The sequence below is a fragment of the Cynocephalus volans genome, chromosome 2 (assembly GCF_027409185.1).
Source record: "Cynocephalus volans isolate mCynVol1 chromosome 2, mCynVol1.pri, whole genome shotgun sequence".
Classification (NCBI taxonomy): domain Eukaryota; kingdom Metazoa; phylum Chordata; class Mammalia; order Dermoptera; family Cynocephalidae; genus Cynocephalus; species Cynocephalus volans.
Genome location: NC_084461.1, coordinates 205,254,933 through 205,276,181, shown reverse-complemented (window position 1 = coordinate 205,276,181; position 21,249 = coordinate 205,254,933). Strand labels below are relative to the sequence as shown.

The following is a 21,249-nucleotide window of genomic DNA, read 5'->3' as shown; positions in this document are numbered from 1 at the left end:
CCTGACCAGGCAAGGAGATGGTATGATATTTAGAGTCAACCTGTCCTGTCCAATAGCAGATAGTTCCTGTGATGAAGATGGAGGCAGCATGCCTGAGGGGATCAAAGAGCTGAAACCCACAAGCAACTCCCCTTGTGTGTATCCCATGTTCACTAAGCAAACACCCAGACTGGAAAGTAGGTCCAGCAGATGCACACTCCAAGGAATCTGTTTTGTCCACCATTATTTACTTAATGCCTAGCACAGAACCTCATACATCATATTTCATTCCTCATTTTGACTTGCATGTAAGAAGAGAACATTCAGATCTCCATGAAAGCTATGTTTTTCATTGTATATTAATGAATTGATGCTCTGATTTACCAAATAAAAAAAGAATATGGTCTCATTAGTTATTATGGAAATAAAAGTAGAAAACCCAATTAAGAAAAGATGAATACATATTTTAAAAGAATGAAAAATAGGACTAAGGGATAAAGTGGGTCAAAAACAGAGGAAAGGGGAAGTGTTTCTTATGCTACATTGAGTGGGAAGGTGGGTGAGAATCCCTAAATGAAACAGAAACAGAAAACTAATGGCCTAAAGATTGTGCTACCTTACAATACTCCAGTGTATTTTTTTTTGGCTCTTCCAATAAACTCCCAAATATTACTAAAGGACATTAAAATCCATTCTACTATTGAAATAATTTTAAAAGAACAAACTATTTTAAAACTACTGGGATTAAGAGAAATGTTATCTTCCCAGGGGAGATCTTCCCTTTAGAAAAACAAAGGATCTTAAAGGATTAACATTCAGTTTAATTTACCTTCTGCTATAGGAATACTTTCAGCAAAAGGGAGTAATTGTCATGCAAACAGACATTTCAAAAAAGTGAGAAAAAGCTAGCCTAGAATTATTTTTTTTTTTACCAGTTGGCCAGTAAAGGGGATGGGAACCCTTGACCTTGGTGTTATCAACACCTCGCTCTAACCAATTGAACAAACCAGCCAGTCCTAACCTATAAAATTTTAAATGTATTAAAATTCCTTTGAAGACTAAACTTCATTAATATAGGTAACAGAGGTTATATTCTATAATCATGTGTTAAATTAAGTTTGACCTAAAAGTTTCTTTAGACCTAGTGAACTGTAACCTAACTTGAAGGATAAGCAGACTATAACTTACTCTTGTAACAAGCAGCCACATTTCAGCCAGTTTCAGGCAGTCAACTGTTCAAACTGAGTTCAAGTACAACAAATGGTTAGCTATAACCAGTCCAGCTGTTTCTGTAACTCACTTCCATTTTCCATATGTTACTTTCCCTTTTCTGTCTATAAATCTTAGCTGACCACCCCGCAGCCCTGGAGTCACTCTGAACCTATTCTGGTTCTGGTGGCTAACAGATTTGTGAATCGTTCTTTACTCAATTAAACGCTGTTAAATTTGTCTAAGGTTCTTCTTTTAATACAAGTAATTAAATATCTGCTCCTTTCTCTTTAGAATTTCCTTTTTATGCTCTGAATCGGTGAAAAAACTCTTCTCAGCAGTCAAAAATTTTCATAGGCCCTTGGCATAGTGTCTGTGGTGCCTAATCAATAAAAGTGTTCTGCTCCCCAATCCTGAGAGCCCTGGAGTTGATGGCTTCCCATATTAATGTGCTGAGTCATGGAAAACACTCCTTGCCCTTTGTAAATCCTGCCAGGACAGCTGTGTGTGTACGCAATATTCCTAAGTCTGTGGTCAAGTCAGGAGAGGTATGCTTCCATTTAAATAACATTCTTAAATAATGAAATTATGGAGAAGGAGGATGATTAGTAGGAGAACGTAGCTATACAGGGGTAGTATGAGGGAGCCTGGTGGTGATGAGACAATTCTGTATCTTAATTGTGGTGGTGGTCATGTGACTCTATACATGATAAAATTGCACAGAAATATATACACATACACACAAATGAGTTCATGTAAAACTGGTGAAATTGAATAAGCTCTATAGATTGTACCAACATGAATGTCCTGGTTTTGACCTTTTACTATAGTTATGTAAGATGTTACCACTGGGGAAATGAGTAGAGGGTACACAAGACCTCCCTGGGTACTTTTTGTAGTTTCTCATGAATCCATATTTACTTCAAAATAAATTAAAAAAAAAAAAAAAAGTCAGGAAGGGCCTGTAAACTTTAGTTGCAGTTGCTGCTAGATGGACATGATAAGATACAGGAAGAGCAGTATCTGTGTTCCTAGTGCAAGACAGGTAAACAGGTAACAGAGGAGAAACTTTAAAATACAATATAGGACTGAGGCTGTTCTAAGTATGGCACAAATGTAAACGATAAAAAAATAAGCAAGCCTCCTTGACCCTAGGCCTAAGAATAGCTCTACATTAACATATGGAAAGGTATATAGTTACAGTGATGGGGGAAAAAAGTGGAGAGACATAATAGAATACACACATACCTAAGAGCTAAGGTGATCCATAATCATTGCACTGACATGGAAATAATTAAGATGTGGAACTCACACCCCTTCCCTGACCCCTCCCCAACTCTACATCCCCCTCTATAGGAAAGAAACTGTCTCCAGATCTGCCCAGCCCTACCTGTGCTTCAGCACACTGACCTCGAGTGCTGGTGTAGCCCAAGGAGCTGCTAACTTCATACTGGTGCAGGTGGGGGTGTGGGATCATCAGGATGTTGGCGCTCTTGCCCAGAGAGCTGTCATCGGAAGCCTGGCTCCTTACTTCCTCACTGGGCAGTGCACGGCTCGGCAGGGAAGGGCTGGATGAAACATCACAGGAGCTGGCGCTCTTTCGATTATGACTCTCCCGCTCACGCACAGACCTGGCAGGTGAGACACAGAAAGTTACCACCAAGCAAGGGATGCTGCCCTACCCCAAGTTAAAACTCCAAAACCCATCACCAGCCCAAGCTATTTGGGAAACCAATAATAAAAGTCCCCGATGTGATCTATGAGTGAGAAATAATGTAGGAAGTACTCCACCCTCAGCATACTGAGATGTTGTATAAGAAAAGGAGGAAATGACTGACAGTCCTCAAACAGCCAGGTCCTGGGATCACAGCTGTAAAGAACTTTTTGCTCCAGTCTGACCCCACCTGATCCCACTGATAAATTTCAAGTCACTAAAATGGGGTAACCAGACGAAACATGATGTGATGCAAGACAAAGTACACAGTGCCATCTGAGAAGTCTTTCTGTCCGCCAAATGGAACCTAAATCTAATCAAGCCTCTACAGATAATTGCCGGTTTATAGGAAATTCAGAGAATAGATGAAAAGTTAAACATTATAAGAAACAATCAGCCAAGAGAAGAAAGCAAGACATTCTACTATAATACACAAAGAAGACATTACAACCAAATGCAATGTGTGGGTTTGTTTAGATCCCATCAAACAAAGCTACTGCAAAAACACACTTTTGACACAATTGGGAAATCTGAATATGAACTGGCTATTAAAGGATATCAAGGAATTAGCATTGATTCTGTTACTAATGATAATGGTATTGTGATAATGTTTCTTAAGTTCTTGTTTGTTAGATGTACACTTAAGTATGTACAGGTGGAGGGGGAAAAAAAAAGGATGCCTGGGATTTGTTTTAAAATACTCCTGCCTAGGCCGGCCCGTGGCTCACTCGGTAGAGTGCGGTGCTGATAAAACCAAGGCCACGGGTTCGGATCCTATATAGGGATGGCCGGTTTGCTCACTGGCTGAGCGTGGTGTTGACAACACCAAGCCAAGGGTTGAGATCCCCTTACCGGTCATCTTTAAAAAAAAAAAAAATACTCCTGCCAAAATTTTAAAATGCAGAAGTAATGAAACAAGACTAGCAATATGTTGATAACTATTCATGATACTAGTCTATTTGAGCATGTTTGAACGTTTCCTTAATAAAAGCTTAAAAAACAATATATTCTTATTAAAACTCCCTAAGGGAAAACCGCTAGCAGCAGTAGGAAGAAGGATTAAAAGGAGAGAAGCCCAATGGGGAGAGAAAAATCCAAAATGAAAGAGTTGGCCTACCAAGAGGGCTGCCCTTCCGGCATCAGAGATGTTCTCTTTCCTCCTGGAAGGATTTTGTTTTAAGTAAGAGCTTAAATGGGACCTGAAAATAGATCCCAAGTGCTGACTACATGCTTGTTTTTCAACAGTATATATTTGAGCACCGGTATATACTTAGCCATGTGTGAGGGATAGCACACTGGTCTGTGCCTTCAAGGAGCATACAACCTGGGCCTCTGAAATACCAGGTCTTGCCATCTTTAATTAGACAAAAGAAAACCAAGGATCTTGGACTATGAAAGCATTTTTAAAGACTCCACAGAAAAGCCCCTACGTAGCTACTACTGAGCCCCCTAAGCAGCATTCACATGGAGTGAGCTGCTAACAGCACTTACATTGTCAGCTCTAAACATTCTCAGGATGAGACATTAGGATGGGATGAGAGAAAAGGACAGAAACAATCACGTGGCCACTATAAACTCATTCGCCACAAAATAAAGAGACATAATATTCTTCCAGTCAGTTGGGCTTAAACGTGCAGATTTAAGAAATCTAGAAAATGGACTCATGGTATTTAATCAACTGGAAAGAAAAATAAACTAGAGCTCTATTTCACATGTCCATAAAAAAAAAAAATTCTACATAAAGAACTAAGCATAAAATCCAAGACTATAAAGTATTAAGAAAAATATAAAATATATATCTATAACCTTGGGGCAGAGAGGGTTTTCTTACACAAGACCCAGAAATGAATAGATAGGTTAATCTAACTACATCACAATTTAAAACTACTATGACCGAAATAACACAGAGCAAATTTAAAAAGCAGGAATTAAAGATAGAAAAGCTCTTATCCTCTAGGAATAATAAACCTAAAAGAAACTCTAGGCCCAAGGACCTATATCAGTCCCAGCCCAGTGAAAGAAAGATTCTGGAATTTGAGAATTCCTTCTCTTGGCTAGAAACAGTATAACAGAGCTCTGCTTATTTTGAGACAATATGTCATAGCAAACAAATGGCTGGGCCAAAGAGCCTGAAAACAGAACCCCTAATGACCTGCACAGCATGGGTTCTGTTTAGCTAATTTTATTTTAAAACATTTTCAAGTTTGTTCTCTAAAAAGGTCCCTATTGAACCTATTTTCCTAACCAATTTTTATATACATTCCCAAGTGAATCTGGCCAAAAACCTGCAAGGAGCTAGGCGCTGAGCCCGGGATGGGCCAGGCAGCCTGAACACTTGAGCATCATAGGCATCGTAATCTACTTGGATGGGAAGGGCATTCTCAGATTCTTTTGGAGTCCCGAGAGCTGAAACACAAATAATACAAATTGTTATCCAAACACATTTCAAACAGATGCCTTTAGAGAGTCTTCCCCACAATCTGCACTACTCCCCTGAAAAAAATGGGATAATAACCCATTCATCAGATTGTTGAAATTAAATGACATATGTCAAAGCAATACACAAACAGTACAGCACTAAATAAAGACAAGGTCTTGGTAGCATTTTATTCTTCTGTGACCCCTTTTTTAAAATATCATCTTAATATGTTTAGTACTTTAAAAACCTTCTACCTGATCCCTACAACTGACCTATGGAAAAGAAAAACAAGGTTTTGTCATCATCCATTTTTCAGTTGACAGAACAAAAATACAAGGTGGTTTAAGGGAACTTCCAAAGGTGACACAAGGGAACTCAGATCTCTCAACTTTTCTATTGTCTTTTTACGTGCCTTCACATAATTTTGTTGCCATGGGTTAGATGATTCTTTCTAAAAGTGATAAAGAGGGGCCGGCCCATGGCTCACTCGGGAGAGTGCGGTGCTGATAAAAGTGATAAAGAGATCTCAAAAAATACTCACACGTATCACAGCCATTTTTTGCTTTCTCAGAGGCAGGCTGTAAAATTAAATAGGTAGTTAGTCACCCCCTCCTCTGCTAGAACAGAACTTATCACAAGGCACAGTATGTATGTGATTGCTCCCCAGGACCAACACCATGTCTTAACTTTTCCTATAAGTGATGGAAAGGCAGGAGCTAACATCTGATACCTCTCTCTCATGGTGTTAGGCCCTGCTAAGTCCTTTACTTCCCACCACACATCTTGTTTACTCTCACAACCCTATTGAGAGGAGGCATAAACCCCACTTTTACAGGTGAGCACATTTAATTATATAGAGAATAAGGGATTTGCTCAAAGTCACACGATTAACAGGTAGAAGAGCCAAAACCCAAGCCCAGATCTTCAGACTGTTGGTCAATCCACTGTTGTGTTTGTTCTGTCATGGCTACGTCCCACCTAACCCAAACCCTAAGTGCTTCCCCACTGCCTTCACCATGGCGCTATCACCTTCACCTGTCTATGTACACCCACCAGAGCTGAGCACTCCATAGATCACCATTTGCTGAAATGGAGTACAATGGTAGAGAAAAAACTGACAGACCAATCACTTTTTAAAATTTTCTTAATGAATCTTTTCAGGACCCTTAAACCTTCCATAACAATACTCAATCTTGCTTCTTTAAAATGATCATGCTGTACAGAAGCTCCTCCATGTTCCACTTTGCTGGGAATAGTTGGGGTAAAGTCATAAAACCTCACAATGCAGAAGAAGGCCCTTTCTGGGCAGAGTCCCATCTCCTAGCACCTCATTACAGTACATGGCCTAGGAGTCCCCACATTCCTCCAAATTAATATTTCCCCTATTAGAAAAGTAATATTAACACTCCTTCCCCCCCCAAAAAAAAAGAAAAGAGAAGAAGTGCCCTGACAGTACTATGGTAGCACAGCTACAAATCAGCAACCCTCAGATAATTCAGCTCTACTAGAAACAGGCAAATGGCAAGAGCACTTAGGTGTGGGACCTGCAAACATGTGTTTTCCTCCTTACACTACATCAAAAACACTTTTTCAGGTTAATAAAACTGGCATTTTTATTGGCTGAAAATGTACTCCATCGAGCAGATATTTCATGGTTTATTTAGCCATTGCTCTATCATTTTCCACTTCTCACTATTATAAATAAAATGAGACCCAGATCTATTTGCATATTATATCTTCAATTATTTCCTTACTTCACACATCCAAAAATAGAATTACCTGGTCAAATGGCATGAACATTTACACTGCTCTTGATATACATGCCTGAACTGCTTTGCAAAAGTATAGTACACCAACCAGGTACGCAAGTACCGATTTCACCACACTTTTTCCAGCACCTGGTATAATTATTAACATATTTTAACCTATCTGGTAAACAAAAAAAAGAATACCATTCTTATTTGAATTTGCACTTCTTTACTACTAAGATGTGACCTTTTTAATCATGTTTCCCCTTTGCTGCAATGTGTGTGAGGGGTCTTCGAAAGTTCATGGAAAGATAATATAATCTTTTAATTCTATTTTTCCACAAAAATTTGAAGTACCCACGTATCTGTGTCTTTCTCTTTGTCCCCACTGGTATTTGAGTGGTCTCAGTAAACCAGCTGCATTATAATAAAATCAACACTTTGTCATATTTTTGCCAAAGATATTTCCCGCAGCCTAGTATTTGCCTTGCTGTTTATTTATCTAACATATAAAATTGTAAAGTTCCTCAGGACCGAAATAACCACATTGTGTGTGACAGTCCCTCAAGGTTCCTCTGGTTGGTGAAACCTACCTTCTTTCCTGCCAGTTTTATTCGTGGGGTGAAACTGTTACAAAAGAGCTGGCTTTTGGATGTGTAGAAACTGTAAAAGAAACAAACAGCGTCATTAATCTAAACCCCTTTTATTTTAAACCTCAAGACATAGTTGAAATCGTCAGCATGGATCAACCTTCCTGTGACAAGGTTTGTTTTAGGCTTCACTGACCTTCCCAATTCTAACTTCTTTTGAAATTAGTACAAGACATTAATTATGCTTTTAATTGTTGTTCTATTCTTTTTTCCCTCCGTCAATTGTTTCATGTGTGCTAGTCCTGATTTGTAACTACATCAGAACCTCCTCCTTGTGATAGGGACTAAATCTATTTATACCGTGATACTTTTCACTTTGATATGTGGCATGATACTGAGCCCAAGGGAGGTCCTTATCACTCACTGACTGATCAGCACATAATAAAGAAGAATTAAGCCAAGAGAAGAAAAAGGTAAGCACTCAAGAACAGTTGGTTGAAACCATTAAGTCCCAATCCCTCCAAAAATCATCTTAATATAGTCATGTCTGGCATACAAGAAAATTGGAGACCCAGCCACGCCCTGGGTTTGCTGAATGAATAAGTGAATAAAAGCCGTGCAGATCTTTATATTCCTCAAACATCTCTCTATATTCTCTCAAAACTCTGACCACTAGCAATACATAAATATATAAATAAATAAAAGGGGCAGTATCAAGAGATAACCAATGGACTATGGAGTAATACTAGTGGCATATTAAGTACATAAGAACATAAGAATGCCACCTGCAATTAATTTGAACCACATGAAATTGTTATTTTCAAAGGCCAAAAATCTAGTATCACAATTTGAAATGGTTCAAACTAGTAGCTCAAGCTTTGCCACAAACTTGCTGGTCAACCCTTGGCAAACCACTTAACCTCTCTAAAACTCAGTTTCCTCCCCTGTACAATGTGACTGGATGGTCTACATGCACTCCAAGATAGACTCCAATTATAGCCTGTGGTAGCCCCCAAATCCCAGTTTTATAACTCTTACATATCTGATATTAATTTACATTTTGGAAAATTTACAATTTTCTTACCCAATAATATTTTGGGGGTAGTAAGTAATCACTGAAGACAATTTGATTATGTCCATAGTGGGAACACTTTGCCTGCTTCTGAAGAAGTTTTGCCGACAAAAAGAAAACAAAGGCCCCTGTGAGCAACTGTCAATCTCATGCCCTCTGTTTCCATCACTGAGTGGCTCAGACAAACAAGGCTCACAACGAAATGTGAAAAGCAGGCCTTGGGCCCTCCCAGTTCTCAGGTTCCAAAGCCCCTCACATGTTATTTCATCCTGCATGTTAACTAGCATCAGAGAACCAATTCAGGATGAAAAACAAAGTAATAATTCAGGAAACTGTCAAGTTACTATAAAGTAAAATTTGAGGAAACAGCATTACTTAAATTCATATACAATTTTGTGTATGCTATCGTTACTTTTTATCTTATTTCCAGAACTAAAGTCAAAACCATGAAATATGGTGAAAAATTAAACAGTAGCTATTTTTTATTGGCAAATGAATCTGAATGTCTACTAAAAAATTACAAATCCAAAAATAATTAGAAGCTAACAAAAAAAGTTACATTGGTCTCTCAAATAAGTGAAAAAAGAAATAAGCTCAAAATACTCCTATTTTATCTGAACCAAAATTTTTAAATAACGGTAACATAAACACAAAATGAGGAAAATTATGAAGGCATCTCATTATAAAGCAGTCACTTTTTTCTAAAGTGACTTTATCAGGCCATGCAATGACAATATACAAAATTGAATATCATTAAATATATGGCTTTACATACACATATACAAGGGAAGAATATGGGTTATGACCCAGACAGTATCTCACTGGGCTCCCTGAGAAGATAGGAACATACTCAGAACAGGATAATTGCAATCTCACCACATCATCCTTACAGAGCTGGCCAAATGACTATTCCTTGCTCATTCCACCTATGAATAATTACAGATGACTAGGAGCAACCACCATACTAATGCCAATATAGCCCATAACAAAGATAAAGGATATACCAAAAGGCTGAAATCAACATTTGTGATGAGTTTTCAAGCTGCTTTCCAGTAAAGATTTGAAACTAAACAGATGCCAAAATTGAAGGTTCTACTGAGCTTGAGGCTCAAGCCAAGTGGTCTGCTCCTCAAGAGTCCTGGCCTAAGACAAACAACGCAGAAAAGGATAGAAGGCTCTTGAAGAACTAAAGAGAAAGCAACTATTAGCTATCAGGAGTAGCACAGGAAGAATTCACAGAAGAGAGCTGGGTCTTAGAGGACACACAGGCATTCACAAGGGAAGAGCAGGTAGAGAGGCCCTCCAGGTAGAAAGACATGGAAGTGAGAGTGAGACGTGGGTGTCACCACACAGAACGGAAAAGGGCAAGTGGTGGGTGAGGAGGCCTCAGATGTCAAACACTTTAGAGTTAAGCTGGAGCAAGGAATCAGAGGGAAAGAGCAGTAAGATTTGGTTTTCACAAAAGTGACTCTGGCAACCAGATACAGCAGAGCCCGACAGAAACTGGCCCCCAGACCCTCAGGGTTCCTTGGTGCTACATCCGGGACTGCCCTGTGAGGGCAGAAAAGAATACTAACACTTTTTTGCTTTTATACATTGAGATTCCAAGTAAGACTTTTACTTGGAGAAAAGGCCCTGTTGCTTAAGAAAAAGATAAAGGAAAGGAAAAAAGAAAACCACTGATCTAAAGAAGTGATTCTCAATGTGGGGATGGGGGATTTTGGCCACCCAGGGGATGTGTGGCAATGTCTAGCATTTTAGGTCGTCACAACTTGGGGGGGGTGTTGTTGGCCTCTAGTGGGTACAGGCCAGGGATGCTGTTCAATATCCTACAATGCACAGGACAGCTCCCCACAACAAAGAATGATCTCACCCTCAAAATGTCAGTAGCATCAAGGCTGAGAAATCCTGGTCTGAAGGATAGATTGAAGAGGGACAGATTAGAAACAGATGCACCCATAAGATTAGTGCAATAGTTCAAAAAGATGAGGACCAGGATAAGACAGTGGCATTGACAGAGGGACTAGAGAAGCCATCCTGAGCTGGAATCAGCAGGAACACTGAGACCTTGTCCCATGTGAAGAGGAGGCTTGCTGACTTTTCTACAAACGAAGGAGGCCAGGCACAATGTTAGTCTGTTACAGTTTGTGGGAACTGAGAATAGTAGGACTTGGGAATAATAGTGGAAATAAGTCCTTCAAAATCTGTTTTTACTTTTTCACTATAGACTCTATGTTACTGCTACTGCTTTACATGTAGAGAAACTTTAAGCAAATGTTAGAATTTTGGTTTTCACATTTTCTTGACAAAAGGTTTAGTGCAGGAATGAGAACAACAGATTTAAGGAGAAAATGGCAAGGAAGTTATTCAAAATCCTTACCACCTATTGATCAAGATCACACACACCTGTGGTTTATCCAGTGAGGAATATTATAGTCATCGCCTAGACGAGAATCCCGAGGAGAGCTCCGATTATGTAGCTGCAAGGAAAAAAAAAAAGCCAGTGCAGAGATAATCTGGAAAACAAGAAGGATGTGGAACTGCTCCAACTTTCCTGTTTTCAACTATTCTCAAACTGGCCTTTACTAAGCAAATCCAAAATGTAATTACCTTGAACAATGGGACAGCATGTAACGGTTGCTCTCCCATGCACACCAAGTCTACGCCAATTCCTAAAAGAGAAAAGACAAAACGTGTAGCAGGGAGGGAGAGGAAGTGGCAGAAATAACTACTCCAATTTATTGTTATTTAACCGAATATGAGGCAAAACTGACATCATCCTACGGCTTATAACCTCATCAAAATTGCCTACACAGCAGAGTAAACAGATGCATTTTGTCTGTTTCCTCTCTACCAAGTCCAGTCACACCTGCCATTATTTAGTGCTTGACAACTAGACTTTGATGCTCTACAGGTTGTGATTTGCAAAAAAGAGAGAACCTGGGCTCCATTATCCAAGTTCGTAGGCCAGGAAATAAAAGGTACCTTGTAATCACGGCAAAAAGTAAAACAATCCACATCACTTAACAGAGCTTCTTTATTGGCAATCAGGATTTACTCTGCCAACTCCATTTTGCTGGTGAAACAGAAATCAAATTGGGGGTGTGGGGCTGGAGTTGGGGATGCACAGCACATCACACAGGGAGGATCTGGTGGGGCTTCCCAGATGGGCTGAAGGCATACTGGTCCTTTCAAACAATCCCCCCAAAAAGGAATCTCTCATGTCAAATATGTTTGGGAAACTCAGAGTATCAGATACACTCTTTAGAGGTAAACAAGATGCATCAACATATTAAAAAACTCTGAGAGAGCTGGCCTGTTAGCTCAGTTGGTTAGAGCGAGGTGCTGATAACATCAAGGTCAAGGGTTTGGATCCCCCTGCCCGCCAGCTGCCAAAAAAAAAAAAAAAAAAAAAAAACCCTCTGAGGAAGACCTGCAATTATAGAACCTGCTTAACTGTGAATAACCCAGCATTTCCCAAACTGATTTGACCATGGAACTCTTTTTGTCACCTGACACTACTGACACCCCAAGATCTTATGACACAGAGCAATGTGTAGATCTCCTTGCACTGTAAGAAGTCAGTGAAAGCTCAGAGTTCTAAGAGCAGGTCAGGCTGCAAACAAGCAGAGACAGAGCACAAACCAGAGAGCGTTACCATTATCTATCATCCGCTGCTTGGTCAAGATCATGAGTAGGCGGTCCACTTCAAAGACACCCACCCCAGGTGTGATCACCACAGACATCTGCCCAGTTCGGTCAAAGTTTCGGTTGATGTAGTGCTTGTCAAACACTTGAAACAAAACAAAAATTCCCCAATGATGATGTTACAGCTTTTCAGAAACCAGCCACTGACAAGCACCTGAGCACTTTGTCCATATTTCTATTATAGCAATTGTCACATTCTAGTTAGTTGTATGCATGTATGTCTTTCCTCTTCTACATGAAGAACTGCTTGAACACAGGACTAAGTCACTTTCATCTTGTTAATCCCCCTCATAGATGCCTAATACTTGCCTTGTGCAGCCTTAAATGCTCAAATTTCATGCTGTTAATTTAAACTATCCATAAATGAGTCTGTATTGAAACTTGCAAAAATCAAATATTAATTTAAGACAATATTTAAGAGAGAAGACCAAAATCTTGGGATGACTTTGTAAAGTTGGCAAGCTAATTTTATTTCTGCCCTCTGCGATTCTTACTATGGAAAATCAGTGATAACTAAATATGACAAAAACATTTGCTAATACAAGACATAGTGCTCTAGAATTCCCAGCAACTGGGTATAGACACATAGGAAGGTGATAATATAGGGAAGAGACCACACATCATCACTTTCACCACTAGCCAGTACCAGGTGGACCCCTAACTGGAACTGGGTCTATATGACTCTCTTTACCAAGAACATGAAATTCCTAACAGAGAACAGAGACAGGGATGCTGGGAGCTGAAGACAGCTCTAGGAATCCCTGCTGCTGTGATTCCCAGAGCTACCAAGGTCCCCATCTTCTCAAACATGGTATTCAAGCCTTTCCTGGCTGCCCCACTAAGTCCCTGTGTCCTTAAATTTCCCTTTTTGTTTAAACCAACTCAGTAGTTTCTGTTATTTGCAAACAATACTATCTCAGCTAACACATAAATGCATGGACAAACATTCAAAAGAAATCACACCACATTGTTAACAATGGTTCCTCCTAGACGAGGATTGATTGTAGGAGGGAGATGTTCATTTTTTACTTGATATATACCTCTCTATTACTTCAATTCTAGAAAGCACATGAGTTACTTTTGTAATAAAAAAAAAAATGATGAAAAAAAATTACCTAGAAGCAGTTGAGGGATGGGGTAGAAAACAATAAGAACACAGTCTGTAGTAAAACAAAAAACCCAAGAAAGATTTCCTCCAGCTCCTTACCATGAGAAGCAGATGAGAACATCAAGTTAATTCCCCAACAGAAGACCCAAGAGCTAAATGTTGGTCATGAAAACCATCCAGAAGTTATTGCTTTGAAGGGGACCCCATCAACTAGGTTTGGGTCTTTGGATATTAGTAAAGAGAAGTTCATAGCTACGTGGTAAGGAAGAGGCTAGCTCACTGTGGTTGGCATCTTTACTCACCGTTGAATGACAGATTGATGGCCTCTAGGTAGTTTCCTTGTGCTGAGGTAGAATTGTCTCCTAAAGGAAAGCCCTCTGAAGCATAAGATAAAAGAGAAGGAAAAACATCTCAAAAAGATGAACTTTTAAAAAATAGGTAGAAGGCACCTAGCTCCACAGGACCCTCCACCCTCTATTAGGGACATTGTTGAACTTACTGCATACAGAATGAACAATTGGATCTAACTGGAAATTGAAACCTGACCAGTTTGGATCCTCATACCAGCCAGCCGCCCCCTCAAAAAAGAGCTGATTTAACCATCTGAGCTGAAGGGTTAGCTTAGTTGGTTAGAGCGTGGTGTTATGACACAAAGGTCAACAGTTTAGATCCCTGTACTGGCCAGCTGCCAAAACAAACAGAAAAAGAGAGAAAGAAACCTGACCAGAAGCAGAAACCACATGGGACAATGGAAGGGAAATAAGCATGAACCTCTTCTCTGTCTCCCAGCCTCCATCCTACACCTGCTTTCCCTGCCATACGTTCTATTACATGGATGCAGTACCTGCCTGTTCCAGTCGCACCAACACTGGATACTGGATGAAGAGTTTTTTAATGGTCACGAGGAGTGAAGTCCACTCTTCTCTTCTCTCATTCTGCACCACCACTCTGAAAGGAGTTAATTATAAAATAGATATCGAGCAGTTATTACACATAGGACATCAGGTCCCTTACAAGGTTTCAAGGAAAGAATGAAGATGGGATTCAAATGCATTTAACAAACATTAACAAAGAAATGTGATCAAATTAATACTCAAATAAATTAAAAATAGGAAAATATTTTTTAAATTGCCTTGACATTGTATTAACACCCAGTGTTGGGCACATATGAATGTTCTCACATACTGTAAATTTTACCTCCCTGAATTACAATTAGGTGGTATGTATAAAAAAAAAACCTTTACAAAGGCTGGCCCATGGCTCACTTGCGAGAGTGTGGTGCTGATAACACCAAGGCCAAAGGTTCAGATCCTTATATAGGGATGACCGGTGAGCTCACTTGGGAAAGCGTGGTGCTGAGAATACCAAGCCAAGGGTAAAGATCCCTTTACTGTTCATATTTATTTAAAAAAAAAAAAAAAAAAACCTTTACAAAGAAAATCCATATATATGTATTACACATATATCCAATAAAAATGTCCAGGTCAGCGAACTAGATTAGGGGAAAGGGGTCAGTAGGAATCTGTTTACAGTACACCTCTGTTAAAAGCTAGAATCATGTGAAAGTAATCCACGCCCCGGAAGATAAATTTAATTTAAATTTATGAAGAAAAATATACATTTCCTTTAATCTAGTAATTTCAATGCTAAGAATTTATCCTAAAGAAACATCAGGGATCTATAACTATGTATCTATTTGTCAGTAGTATAGATAATTTTTAAAATTAGAAAAAATTAAATACTTAACAATATGGAATTAAATTCTTTTTTTTTTTTTAATTTTATTTTTTAAATTTTATTTTGTCAATATACATTGTGGCTGATTATTGCTCCCCATCACCAAAACCTCCCTCCCTTCTCCCTCCCCCCTCCCCCCAACAATGTCCTTTCTGTTAGCTGGTCGTATCAACTTCAAGTAATTGTGGTTGTTATATCTTCTTCCCCCCCCCCCCCGGTTGTGTGTGTGTGTGTGTGTGTGTGTGTGTGTGTGTGTGTGTGTGTGTGTGTGTGAATTTATATATTAATTTTTATCTCCCACCAATAAGTGAGAACATGTGGTATTTCTCTTTCTCTGCCTGACTTGTTTCACTTAATATAATTCTCTCAAGGTCCATCCATGTTGTTGCAAATGGCAGTATTTCATTCGTTTTTATAGCTGAGTAGTATTCCATTGTGTAGATGTACCACATTTTCCTTATCCACTCATCTGATGATGGACATTTGGGCTGGTTCCAACTCTTGGCTATTGTAAAGAGTGCTGCGATGAACATTGGGGAACAGGTATACCTTCGACTTGATGATTTCCATTCCTCTGGGTATATTCCCAACAGTGGGATAGCTGGGTCGTATGGTAGATCTATTTGCAATTGTTTGAGGAACCTCCATACCATTTTCCATAGAGGCTGCACCATTTTGCAGTCCCACCAACAATGTATGAGAGTTCCTTTTTCTCTACAACCTTGCCAGCATTTATCGTTCAGAGTCTTTTGGACTTTAGCCATCCTAACTGGGGTTAGATGGTATCTCAGTGTGGATTTGATTTGCATTTCCCGGATGCTGAGTGACGTTGAGCATTTTTTCATATGTCTGTTGGCCATTTGTATATCCTCCTTAGAGAAATGCCTACTTAGCTCTTTTGCCCATTTTTTAATTGGGTTGCTTGTTTTCTTCTTGTAAAGTTGTTTGAGTTCCTTATATATTCTGGATATTAATCCTATGTCAGATGTGTATTTTGCAAATATTTTCTCCCACTCTGTTGGTTGTCTTTTAACTCTGTTAATTGTTTCTTTTGCTGTGCAGAAGCTTTTTAGTTTGATATAATCCCATTTGTTTATTTTACCTTTGGTTGCCCGTGCTTTTGGGGTAGTATTCATGAAGTCTGTGTCCAGTCCTATTTCCTGAAGTGTTTCTCCTATGTTTTCTTTAAGAAGTTTTATTGTTTCAGGGTGTATATTTAAATCCTTAATCCATTTTGAGTTGATTTTAGTATACGGTGAGAGGTATGGATCTAGTTTCATTCTCCTGCATATGGATATCCAGTTATCCCAGCACCATTTGCTGAAGAGGCAGTCCCTTCCCCAGTGAATAGGCTTGGTGCCGTTGTCAAAGATCAGATGGCAGTAAGTGTGTGGGTTGATTTCTGGATTCTCTATTCTATTCTATTGGTCAGTGTGTCTGTTTTTATGCCAGTACCATACTGTTTTGGTTATTATAGCTTTGTAGTATATCTTAAAGTCAGGTAGTGTTATGCCTCCAGCTTTATTTTTTTTGCTCAGCATTGCTTTGGCTATGCGTGGTCTTTTATTGTTCCATATAAATGACTGGATAGTTTTTTCCATTTCTGAGAAAAATGTCTTTGGAATTTTGATGGGGATTGCATTGAATATGTATATCACTTTGGGTAGTATGGACATTTTCATTATGTTGATTCTTCCAATCCAAGAGCATGGGATATCTTTCCATTTTCTTGTATCCTCTCTAATTTCTCTCAGCAGTGGTTTGTAGTTCTCATTATAGAGATTTTTCACCTCCTTGGTTAACTCGATTCCTAAGTATTTTATTTTTTTGGTGGCTATTGTAAATGGGCAGGCTTTCTTGATTTCTCCTTCTGCATGTTCACTATTGGAGAAAAGAAATGCTACTGATTTTTGTGTGTTGATTTTGTATCCTGCTACTTTGCTGAAATCATTTATCAAATCCAGCAGTTTTTTTGTAGAGGTTTTAGGCTGTTCAATATATAGGATCATGTCATCTGCAAACAGGGACAGTTTAACTTCATCTTTTCCAATCTGGATGCCCTTTATTTCCTTCTCTTCTCTGATTGCTCTGGCTAGTACTTCCAACACTATGTTGAATAGGAGTGGTGAGAGTGGGCATCCTTGTCTAGTTCCTGTTCTTAAAGGAAAAGCTTTCAGCTTTTCCCCATTCAGGATGATATTGGCAGTGGGTTTGTCATATATGGCTTTAATTATGTTGAGATACTTTCCCTCTATACCTAACTTATAGAGGGTCTTTGTCAAGAATGAGTGCTGAACTTTATCAAATGCTTTTTCAGCATCTATAGAGATGATCATATGGTCCTTGTGTTTGAGTTTATTAATATGGTGTATCACATTTATTGATTTGCGTATGTTGAACCAACCTTGCATCCCTGGGATGAATCCCACTTGATCGTGATGAATAATTTTTCGTATGTGTTGCTGTATTCTGTTTGCTAGTATTTTAGTGAGGACTTTTGCATCTATATTCATCAAGGATATCGGCCTATAGTTTTCTTTTTTGGTTATATCTTTACCTGGTTTTGGTATCAGGATGATGTTTGCTTCATAGAATGAGTTTGGGAGATTTGCGTCCGTTTCAATCTTTTGGAATAGTTTGTAAAGAATCGGTGACAATTCCTCTTTGAATGTTTGGTAAAATTCTGCTGTGAATCCATCTGGTCCTGGGCTTTTCTTTGTTGGGAGCCTTCTGATAACAGCTTCAATCTCGTTTATTGTTATTGGTCTGTTCAAATTTTCTACGTCTTCACGGTTCAGTTTTGGGAGCTTGTGTGTGTCCAGAAATTTATCCATTTCCTCCAGATTTTCAAATTTGTTGGCGTATAGTTGTTTATAGTAGTCTCGAATGATTCCTTGTATTTCAGATGAATCAGTTGTAATATCGCCTTTTTCATTTCTAATTTTTGTTATTTGAGTCTTCTCTCTTCTTTTTTTTGTTAGCCATGCTAATGGTTTGTCAATTTTATTTATCTTTTCAAAAAACCAACTTTTTGATTCGTTAATCTTTTGAATTGTTTTTGGTTTTCAATTTCATTCAGTTCTGCTCTGATCTTAATGATTTCTTTCCGTCTGCTAACTTTAGGTTTGGATTGTTCTTGTTTTTCTAGTTCTTTAAGGTGAAGTGTTAGGTTTTTCACTTGCCATCTTTCCATTCTTCTGAAGTGAGCGTTTAATGCAATAAATTTCCCCCTCAATAATGCTTTTGCAGTATCCCACAGGTTTTGGTATGATGTATTAATGTTTTCATTAGTTTCAATAAATTCTTTGATTTCCTGCTTGATTTCTTCTTGGACCCATATGTCATTAAGTAGAATGCTGTTTAATTTCCATGTGTTTGTATAGTTTCCAGAGTTTCGTTTGTTATTAATTTCTAGTTTTAATCCATTGTGGTCTGAGAAGATACATGGGATAATTCCAATTTTTTTGAATTCATTGAGACTTGATTTGTGACCTAATATGTGATCTATCCTGGAGAATGATCCATGTGCTGATGAGAAGAATGAATATTCTGAGGTTGTTGGATGGAATGTTCTGTAGATATCTGCCAATTCCAATCGGTCTAGAGTCTTGTTTAGGTCTTGTGTTTCTCTACTGATTCTTTGCCTAGATGATCTGTCTAATATTGACAGTGGAGTGTTCAGGTCCCCTGCTATTATGGTATTAGTGTCTATTTCCTTCTTTAGGTCTAATAGAGTTTGTTTTATAAATCTGGCTGCTCCAACATTGGGTGCGTACATATTTATGATTGTTATGTCTTCTTGATGGATCAGTCCTTTTATCATTAAGTAGTGTCCCTCATTGTCTCTTTTTATGGTTTTTAGTTTAAAGTCTATTTTGTCAGATATAAGAAAAGCTACTCCAGCTCGTTTTTCTTTTCTGTTTGCATGGTAAATCTTTTTCCATCCTTTCACTCTTAGTCTATGTGAATCTTTATGGGTGAGGTGGGTCTCTTGTAGGCAGCATATAGTTGGGTCCTCCTTTTTGATCCAGTCAGCCAGTCTATGTCTTTTGATTGGGGAATTTAAGCCTTTTACATTAAGAGCTGTTATTGGAAGGTGTTGATTTATTCCTAGTATTTTATTGGTTGTTTGGTTGTCTTAGGTGTCTTTTGTTCCTTGCTTTCTGATTTACTGTTTGGTTTCTGTGTTTGTTGGTTCCTTAGGTTGTAGATAGCGTTTTTGTTTGCTTGTTTTCTCTTCATGAATGCCATTTTTATTATACTAGTAGGTATTGTTTTTTCTTGGGTTTTTATGGCAGTGGTAGTTATTTTTCAGGAACCAAACCCAGTACTCCCTTGAGGATTTCTTGTAAGGGTGGTCGTGTGGTAGTGAACTCCCGCAGTTTTTGTTTGTCTGAGAAATATACTATTTGCCCTTCATTTCGGAAGGATAGCCTTGCAGGGTAGAGCATTCTTGGCTGGCAATCTTTGTCTTTTAGTATTTTGAAAATATCATCCCATTCCTTTGTAGCTTTTAGGGTTTGTGATGAAAAGTCTGATGTTAGCCTGATTGGGGCTCCCTTATAGGTGATTTGACGCTTCTCTCTTGCAGCTTTTAAGATTCTTTGTCTCTGAGTTTTGCCAATTTGACTATGACATGTCTTGGAGAAGGCCTTTTTGGGTTAAATACGTTTGGAGATCGTTGAGCTTCCTGGATCTGAAGATCTGTGACTTTTCCTATACCTGGGAAGTTTTCTGCCACTATTTTGTTGAATATGTTTTCAATGGAATCTCCATTTTCCTCCCCTTCTGGAATATCCATGACTCGGATATTTGAGCCCTTAAGGTTGTCTGATATCTCTCTCAGATTTTCTTCAATGTCCTTGATTCTTTTTTCTTTCTTTTTGTCTGCTTGTGTTATTTCAAACAGCCCATCTTCAAGTTCAGAGGTTCTCTCTTCAACTTCGACAAGCCTGCTGGTTAAACTCTCCATTGTGTTTTTTATTTCGCTGAATAACCTCTTCAGTTCAGCAAGTTCTGCTACATTTTTTTTCAGGACAGTGATTTCTTTGTACATTTTCCCTTTCAGATCCTGTATACTTTTCCTCATTTCATCATGATGTCTAGCTGTGTTTTCTTGTATCTCATTCAGTTTCCTTAGAATTATCACTCGGAATTCCTTGTCAGTCATTTCAAGGGCTTCTTGTTCTATAGGATCTAGAGTTTGAGATTTATTAACTTTTGGTGGTGTACTTTCTTGATTTTTTGTATTTCTGGTATCTTTTTTTTGATGTTTATTCATTGTGGCAGGGGGTTTCACAGACCACCGGTTTGGGACTAATGAATAACTAGGATGTTGCTGTGGTTGCCAATTTCGTACGGCTACCTCCGTGGCTGCTCAGTTGGCCTCTAGTGCCTTGTGTGTGTGGTTGCCTCGGGTCTTGGGCTTCTCTGTGGAGCCACCTTTCTGGTCAGCTTGGACTCTGCTGGGCTGGTGGATCACGTACCACAGGGTGTGTGATCACTGTTGAGCTTTCACTTCCTGTGCAGGACTTCTCCCTGTTCCGTGTGCTCTGGCCCAGGCTGTTGGATTGTGCAGTGGCGACCCCACAGGGTGTGTGTTTTCTGTCGAGTCTCCGCCTCCCTGGCCGCACGTCTCCCCACTCTGTGCGCACTGAGCTGGGCTGGGGCGTGTCTTCTGCAACCCTCGTCTATCACCTGGGCCTTCAAGACCCTGCTCGGCATCGCCTCGCCCAGGAAGTCTACCAGGTTTCTGCTAGGCACTGACGACCGGTCGCTCTGGGTGCCTTTGTAGCACTGTGTCGATCTTTCTCGGGACTTGTTCACCTTTGTATCCCCCCGGTATGAACCGAGTCTAGCGCCTGCCTGCAGCCAGCTCTCCGGCAGGTTCAAGCGGACCTGGGTACTCTCCTACCACACTATTCCCAACCAGAAATTGGTTAGGCTTTTTTCCGAACTGGTGGCA

The 21,249-nt window shown here is 39.2% G+C and overlaps 1 protein-coding gene across 8 annotated transcripts in view; it reads right to left on the bottom strand.

Moving 5' to 3' along the window:
* The window catches only part of DEPDC5 (DEP domain containing 5, GATOR1 subcomplex subunit), a 127,026-nt gene that overhangs the window by 71,735 nt on the left and 34,042 nt on the right, over window positions 1–21,249 (bottom strand). For all 8 annotated transcript variants that reach the window (XM_063088139.1, XM_063088138.1, XM_063088141.1 and 5 more), the window contains exons 13-21: window positions 14,392–14,495; window positions 13,850–13,924; window positions 12,390–12,524; window positions 11,342–11,403; window positions 11,138–11,211; window positions 7,663–7,732; window positions 5,863–5,899; window positions 5,188–5,308; window positions 2,599–2,819 (exon numbers count right to left, since the gene is read on the bottom strand). In XM_063088139.1, coding sequence (XP_062944209.1) covers window positions 2,599–2,819; window positions 5,188–5,308; window positions 5,863–5,899; window positions 7,663–7,732; window positions 11,138–11,211; window positions 11,342–11,403; window positions 12,390–12,524; window positions 13,850–13,924; window positions 14,392–14,495 — 899 coding nt within the window. The remainder of the gene's footprint in view (window positions 1–2,598; window positions 2,820–5,187; window positions 5,309–5,862; window positions 5,900–7,662; window positions 7,733–11,137; window positions 11,212–11,341; window positions 11,404–12,389; window positions 12,525–13,849; window positions 13,925–14,391; window positions 14,496–21,249) is intronic.